The following is a 7,489-nucleotide window of genomic DNA, read 5'->3' as shown; positions in this document are numbered from 1 at the left end:
AGATGGGGCAAAGTCCTGCTCTGGAAACACATCTCTGTTGAAGGGGAAAATTCCTGTCACCCTGAATCCTGCTTGGCTGTTCATTGGGCTTGCAGCCAATGGGTATGCTGTGGCGACAACGCCAGGCACATCATAGATTGACATGGGTTTGCCAGGGTTGTTAAGCATCCATGCCTCGCAAGCTGTGTTGACATACCTCTTTAGAGGCCCATACACTGTGCGGTCAAGAGGCTGTAGCCGGTGGGAACAGTGGGGGGGGAATGACAGCATGACGACACCATTCTCTTTGGCATAGTTCAAGCCACCGATGGAGAGATGGGACTCATGGTTGTCAAGCATTAGAAGACATGGCTTCTCTTTTGTGCATTCTGTGTTTGCCACAAAATGCTTCAGGAATTCAATGAAATTGTCCTCTTTCATCCATCCTGATGGGTTTGCACCTCCTTTGCAACCCGTAGGACCATTCTGAATAAAATGGTCCCTGAAATGCACCCTCGGGAAGACAAAATATGGAGGAATGCTGTTCCCTGTGGCTGAAACGGCACAGGCAAGGGTTACGAGTGTCCCTCGCTCAGCAGAGGTAATTGACCCCACTTGCTTGTACCCCCGCCTGGCAATGACCTTGTTCGGTCTATGGACAGTTGTTATACCTGTCTCGTCCATATTCCAGATGTCACCTGGAGGAAACTTGTGCCTGCGCATCACCATTTCAAGGTTGTCAAAGAAGGCTGTGACATTCACCTTATTGAAGCTCGTGGCACGAGCAAGGCTTGTGGCCTCTGGCTTCCTGATGGAAAGAGAAGGGTGCCTCTTCAAAAAGCCAGTAAACCAATCACAGCCGGCCTGCTGTAGCTCTATCCAAGACTCAGGCACCTTGATGTTGCATGCCACAGCAAGCTGAAAGGCTAGCTTTTTCACCTCCCTGGGTGAAAGGCCAACATATATGTCGGCTGACTTGCACAGATATGCAACCAGCTCCCTTTCCACATCTGTGGAAAACATTTGTCGGTTCTTAATGTAACCAACAGCTACACTTAGCTCTTTCTTGCCTTCAATTTCATCCTGGCTTATTTTTTGGCAGTATCTGCTAAGTGTGCGGTATGGTATTTGGAAGTCCTTAGCTGTACTCCTGATGCTTTGGTTTTGTGTCAACGCCTACTGCGGGCACAGCGTTAGAAAATCGGGCCTTCAAAATAAAAGTTTGACTTTTTTCCCAAAAAATAAAAAATATAAAAAATGTGTTTTCTTCACTCAAACATCTGTGACCCACTCGAAACGGGTCCGCGACCCACCAGTTGAGAACCACTGCTCTACTGTATATCAAAGCGATATAGCACCATCAAACTGTCTTAAATGGTATTAAATCAAATACATAAAACTGTACCTAACACATACTTGAGCTTATAAGTGATTGGTGTATGTTTTCACATTATAGACAGACAAGTGAATACCAAGTGATTTTATTCAGTTTTCAACATTCTGGCACATGTGTGTTAAGAGTCTTGATTGGCACCAGAGAGAAGAAAAATAAAAACCAGGGCTGTGAACCAGTGGGAGAAGTGAAGAAAATAAACTGGTAATCTCTTTAGGGATTGGCTGCCAGGACCTCTTCAAACCAGGAGTGGAACTTACACAGTTTGACGTAGACCCCGGGGTAGTTTGGCTCCGCACATCCCTGACCCCATGACACCAGGCCGTGCACCTTTCCCTCACACACCAGAGGGCTGCCGGAGTCACCCTGGGGATGAAACACAGAGTGTGTGAGCAGATTCTTTCACACACACACACATCTGAGAGTAAGTGATTGTAAGACTCACGTTGCACGCTGTGGCCTTCGCTCCTTTGTGAACTCTGCCTTGCCCCCGGGCCGTCCGCCTGAGACCCCCACCGCGAGCTCTGCCTTGCCCCACCATGTATCCGGCACACACCATCCTGGGGGAGATCATGCCGGGATAGGCGTTCTCACAGACCTCCTGGTCCACTATGGTCACGTTCAAACACTGCAGGAGGGTGGGCATGTACACTGTAACACACACAACAGAAGACGTCATGGAAAAGGCTGTCAGATTTTAAATTTTAATTTTAAAATGTTGTGAAGTAGAATTTTAAAATAAGATTTAAATGTAAAAAGTACCTCAAGATTGTACTTACGTACTTGAGTAAATGCACTTTTACACACGTTTAGTTTGAAGGTAACAGCTTGCAGGCAGATTACATTCAATTCCATGTCAGGACCTCAACATCTCTTAACCGTCTGAGACCCACGGGGCCGTACACGATTACAAATATCACGTTGTTTTCCAAGCGTTATAACTTCTCAGTTGTTTGAGCCTGAGATATGCCGTGTTTTTCCTCTTAAACTACAGAAACGGCAATAAACAACTCTATTGCGTTTTTCATTGAAAGGCGTTTACTTATTTTGGTGAAACGAATGTACGTAAAGTTTTAAAAGATGCGGATAGTCTGTTTTATAGATCTATTCTCATCCACCATCTTTGTTTGTGACGTAAATAGTGTAAGAGTCACGTTTCTGAATCGCACACTCTGAGTGGATGCAGTCACAGCCAATCGGAGTCTGATTCAGTCAGTTCCGTTGTTTTGTGTACTGAAACGAGAGCCGGTATAATTCCACGCACGAAAACAAAATAAAAGTTGGAATACGTTCTTTTAGAGGTTTGAAAGTAAACTGAGGTATGGCATGGAAGTTTACTACAGCTGAGGCTTTGGAGCTGATTTTTCAAGGGGACGATGTTGATAAATTCAGACGAATCTGCTCAGCATGATGCCATGTGTGATTGTGGACAGAAACTAACATGTTATATATCATGTGTAGTCTTGACAAAAAATGACAATTCCTTGCAAAGAAACGCCCATGGAAACTGCCCAAAATAATGGGCATAACTAATGAACAGAAGAAGTTAGAATCTTCTAATTAGTTCTGATACAATCATAATAAATGTGTGCAATTGTCTGTGTTGAATGTAATCTATGACAGGGTAGGAGTGCTGTTATCTGCATATGAGTCCGGGTGGCCTCCCTGGAGGTTGAAGTCTGATCGAAACACCCGGCTCATTGTGTCGTAAATAGCGGAATACGACCTGCATATGGGAGAGTCTTGAGCCCATTCAGCCGTGGCCCACCTCTGCCGGTGAGGTGGGAGACCAAGAAGGCGATCTTGGCTTCCTCAGAAACAAACGCCGCTGGGTTGTGTTTATAGTGTAGATCACACTGGACCAGGAACATTCTGCAGTTTCCAGACTCCCCGGAAAACCTCTCTGGTGATGCCAACCGAAGTGGAACAAATGCTGAGCGAACCTCGGCCTGGCCAGCTGCAGGATCGATGGGACGTGGCGCCGTCGGCACATCTGGAGTCTCTAGACCAGCGGTTTTCAAAGTGTGAGGCGCGCCTCCCCTGGGGGGCGCCAGAGAGCTTCAGGGGAGGCGCAGCGTGAGACACAAAAGAACGAGAAAAAGACGAGTAAAGTGACACTTGCCCACTTGTGGCTGTCTGTGGACAGTGAGTTCCCCCACCTCGCCAAAAAGGCTGTAAAAGTGCTCATTCCCTTCCCCTCCACCTACCTGTGTGAGTGCAGCTTTTCCGCATTGACTTTGATCAAAAGCAAGTACCGGTCAAGGCTGCAGCCAGAGTATGATCTGCGTTTATTCCTGTGTGCATCAAAGACGCAGACTCATTGTTCCCACTAAAGTAGGGGTGAGTGTAATAAGGAGGCAAAGTTGACGCTCAGTGTGTTGCCGGGAGCATATAAGGATTTATCCACCATGTTGAAAATGTTAAAAAAAATATGTCTTGAGAAAACGGCGTGCGGAAATATAGGGGTCGTGCTGCAGCTAGATGTGCCTGTCCTCTGTAAGAAGGTGTAGGCGACTGACATGCAAGGAAGAACGGCTGTCCACAGGCTGTTCCAACTTTAACAACTGTATTAACTTCCAGGGTAGTGAATTGAACATGCAATTGTAATTTGGTGTGTGGTATATTTTCATGCACGGACACGCATGTTCCACAACACACAAACTGAACAACACTCAATTTTCCGATCGCTACCAGCGTCCTTGCGATCTTGTTATAATAACAAGTGCACGTTACTGATGCAATATGGTTGAGACCATTCAGGCTTATTCTAGAGGGGTGCAAGGAATAGTCCAAGTAGTGGGGGAGTTTTATACAATATGTTTAAAACATAAAAATAAAAAGGTTTAAAAAAGTTATTGTTTAATGTTTTAGGGAGGTGACGCTACCCAGCCAATCAAATCGGTGCAGTCAGCACGATAGATTCAAACACACACAGAGACGAAGAGGAGAGAAACAGTCGGAGTAATTTCAAATGGCGGAAGGTAGACAGCGAAAACAGAGCATTTAATTAAATTTTCTCTTACTGGACCTCTTTGAAATGCAATTGAATACCCCTGCATTATAGAAACAACAACAATAATAATAATAATAATAATAATAATAACAGCAATAATAATTGGGAGGGGGGGCGCGGCTGTTCTTATGTTCTCTGAGGGGAGGCTCACCTACCCACACTTTGAAAACCCCTGCTCTAGACGTATGAGGATCCGGCGCTGTGAGGATCTATTGAAGCTGTGTCGCCAGCTTATTGACACGTGCGGTTACGGCGGTCTGCAAACCCTCCTGGCGTTCCGACAAACCTCTTACTCCGTGCCCAATAGCTGTTAGCTGCTCTTGATGTTGGTGAATTAAACTGCCTTGGGCAAACAAAGCAGTCTGGAGCGCTTTTGGGTCGGCTGGGTCAATTTTTGGTCAGTTTGTTCTGTCAGGACCTTGACACAAACTAATGAACCCAAATGCACGACCCAGAAACAAAGTCTTGAATATAAAATAAGTATATTTATTTTTCACAGTGTAGGTAATCCATCTTAAAGGTGGGGTAGGTAAGTTTGAGAAACCGGCTCGAGATACACTTTTTGTTATATTCCATGGAATGCTCTTAACATCCCGATAGCAATGAATATCTTAAGTGCTTCGACAAAAGATCCATAAAAAATGTCATCTGTGGAAGCCGTAGTACTGTAAAAATCACGACCAATCATTTTAGCCGGCCCGGCTAAAGTAACTGGATGGCCTACCTGCCTGTCAGCCTTCCATCTGTGCACAAACTTATCTCGTGCCCTCATTGGTCATGTGCGCGTTCGTGTATGTTGGAGTAGGGGCTCTGTAAGGAAGTAGCAGATTTCTTCCGGCTGTGTATTTTCAAATTCTAGCGCGAGCTGGTTTCTCCAAAATTACATAACCCACCTTTAACAGAGTAGGTGCTGGAAATAACAAAAGGCGCTCACAAGGAGGAAAAAATTAGCTTAACGAAAAGAGGACTTAATAAAAACTCAAGCCAACAAAAAATAAACAAAACAACAAAGCTTGACATGAGTGAAAAGCGATCCTTTCAGAGCTGAGGCTTGGCACGACCATTTGTTGAAAAAAACAAGACGAACAGACACAGGATAGGGGAGAGACAGGAGTATTTAAACATGAGGTGAGTGGGAACAGGTTTGAAAACAACATCATGACCTTTTCACTGGGATGGTCTCATTAAAGGTCCCCTATTATACTGTTTTTCATCAATATATCATAGGTTTCCGACAGGCGCGGACTGGGACAACCAAAACAGCCCGGGACTCTCGACTGGTACCGCCGGGTCACCTCGGTACCGCAAGTAAATACTGCCAAAAAATGGTTATGAGATCATAAAGTGAGGACAAAAGCCGTATCATGCCCTCATCATGCCAGCCCTCGACCTGGAACACACTCCAGCAGGAACTTAAGCTGACCAGTTTGATACCAATCACAGATTTTAAACAAATTTTAAAAAAAGCTGCAGCAATCAACTGTGGGTGTTTGCACCTGCTATATCTGACTACTGTATATGGATTTCAATGACTACTTTTTTACGATGTTGTATTTTACGACATAATTACTCTGTAGCTATGTTAGTTTGACAATAAAGAACATTGAACCTTGAACCTTGAGTGTTGCCTCTGTGTTTAGTGTGCTGTCTGTCTGTAACTTTGTGTGGTACCACTGAAGAGGTCTCTCTTGAAAATGAGACCTTGTGTCTCAATGAGATTTTACACCTGTATAAATAAATAAGGAAAAAAAAGTGGCCAACATCTGATCAGCTAATTTTCAGACAGGTTTTTATATAAATGGATCAGGAAAGAATGTGAGCAACATTTTTGTCCTGAAACATTCAGAATCTCAGGGGACACATGTTTATGCATAAAAGACATGGAAAAGTGGATTTTGCATAATAGGTGACCTATAAGTCTGTTGTTAAGTTGTACAATACAACACATAATAATCAACCCACCCTCTCCTCCAAGGTTGGTGTTACCCCAGCCGGACACAGAGCAGGAAAGCCCCCCATAGGGACACCTTGTGGGCAACGGGATGGGGGCGACCGCCTCCGTCACCTCCACTGGGTGGTACAGCTTGATCAGCATGATATCGAAATCCAGAGTCTGGTAGTCATAGCTGCATACAGAAAATACAAAACACGCTTTAGACGGCAGCTGTTCCTCTCCAATTTTGGGTATTCAAAGAGAAGAAGAGGGGGATTTTTAAATGTTTCCCTCACCTAGGATGCCGGATGATGGTGTCGGACTTCATGAGCTGCTCTGTTCCCTCAGACACTCGCAAGTTGTGATCGCCCAGAATGACCTGAATGGAATAGGGACTGAGAGAGGAGGTACAACGTTATGGAAACAAGTGGAAGCAGTGAAAGCTTTCACTATTCTGTTTTCTAATATCTCTACAACACTCTTAATCTCTAAATGTTCTGCATTTTTCAAAGACCACATTCTTTTTTTGAATATTTAAAGCAAAACACACATTTAACATGTCTGCGATACATGCTCATTAATTGATATTTAGATTTTTTTTAAATGAAGACAAAAAAATGCATAAATGTCTAGCAAGATAATCTATAAAAAAAACTAAAGACCTTTGGAACAAATTCCAAAATGCATATTTTATTTATTTATTTAAAACCCATCAATGTTTACTTACTTGTAGCTGCAGTGGGCAACAGAGAGCACCCACTGGTTGTTGATCAGCACCCCGCCACAGAAGTGGTACCCGTAGTTGAGGGAGGCCATGTATGGACGAGAGTGAGGAGAACACTCATAACCGCCAATGATCCTGCTATCTTCACGGGGAACTGCAGCTGTTGCCGCTGTTGCAGCTGTTGCCGCTGTTGCAGCTGTTGCAGGTGTTGCAGCTGTTGCCGCTGTTGCAGCTGTTGCTGCTGTAGCAGGTGTTGCCGCTGTTGCCGCTGTTGCAGCTGTTGCCGCTGTGGCAGGTGTTGCAGCTGTTGCCGCTGTTGCAGCGGTTGCCGCTGTTGCCGCTGTGGCAGGTGTTGCAGCTGTTGCCGCTGTGGCAGCTGTTGCCGCTGTTGCCGCTGTGGCAGGTGTTGCCGCTGTTGCTACTGTTGCAGCAGTTGCTGCTGTGGCA

The 7,489-nt window shown here is 44.9% G+C and overlaps 1 protein-coding gene across 1 annotated transcript; it reads right to left on the bottom strand.

The window, feature by feature from the left end:
* Nucleotides 1-1,444: 1,444 nt before the first annotated feature.
* LOC307046779 (trypsin-like) lies at nt 1,445-7,160 on the bottom strand. Its single transcript, XM_079693385.1, has 5 exons — nt 7,046-7,160; nt 6,615-6,713; nt 6,348-6,511; nt 1,818-2,023; nt 1,445-1,738 (listed from the first exon to the last, which is right to left on the bottom strand). The coding sequence occupies exons 1-5, from the start codon at nt 7,132-7,134 to the stop codon at nt 1,586-1,588; spliced, it is 711 nt and encodes a 236-aa protein (XP_079549511.1). The 5' UTR covers nt 7,135-7,160; the 3' UTR covers nt 1,445-1,585.
* Between the last annotated feature and the right edge of the window lie 329 nt (nt 7,161-7,489).

This window comes from Notothenia rossii, assembly GCF_949606895.1.
Source record: "Notothenia rossii genome assembly, chromosome: 7".
NCBI classification, from domain to species: Eukaryota; Metazoa; Chordata; class Actinopteri; order Perciformes; family Nototheniidae; genus Notothenia; species Notothenia rossii.
Note: the sequence above shows the minus strand (reverse complement) of the source record. Positions and strands in the feature narration are given on the sequence as shown.

Bases quoted from the DNA above. Each gene is read 5' to 3' on its own strand.
- LOC307046779 (XM_079693385.1), bottom strand. From the start codon at position 7,134: ATGGCCTCCCTCAACTACGGGTACCACTTCTGTGGCGGGGTGCTGATC. The intron at 6,714-7,045 runs GTAAGTAAACAT...CTCCTCTCTCAG, and splicing joins GTTGCCCACTGCAGCTACAA to TCCCTATTCCATTCAGGTCA. The intron at 6,512-6,614 runs GTGAGGGAAACA...TTCTGTATGCAG, and splicing joins ACCATCATCCGGCATCCTAG to CTATGACTACCAGACTCTGG.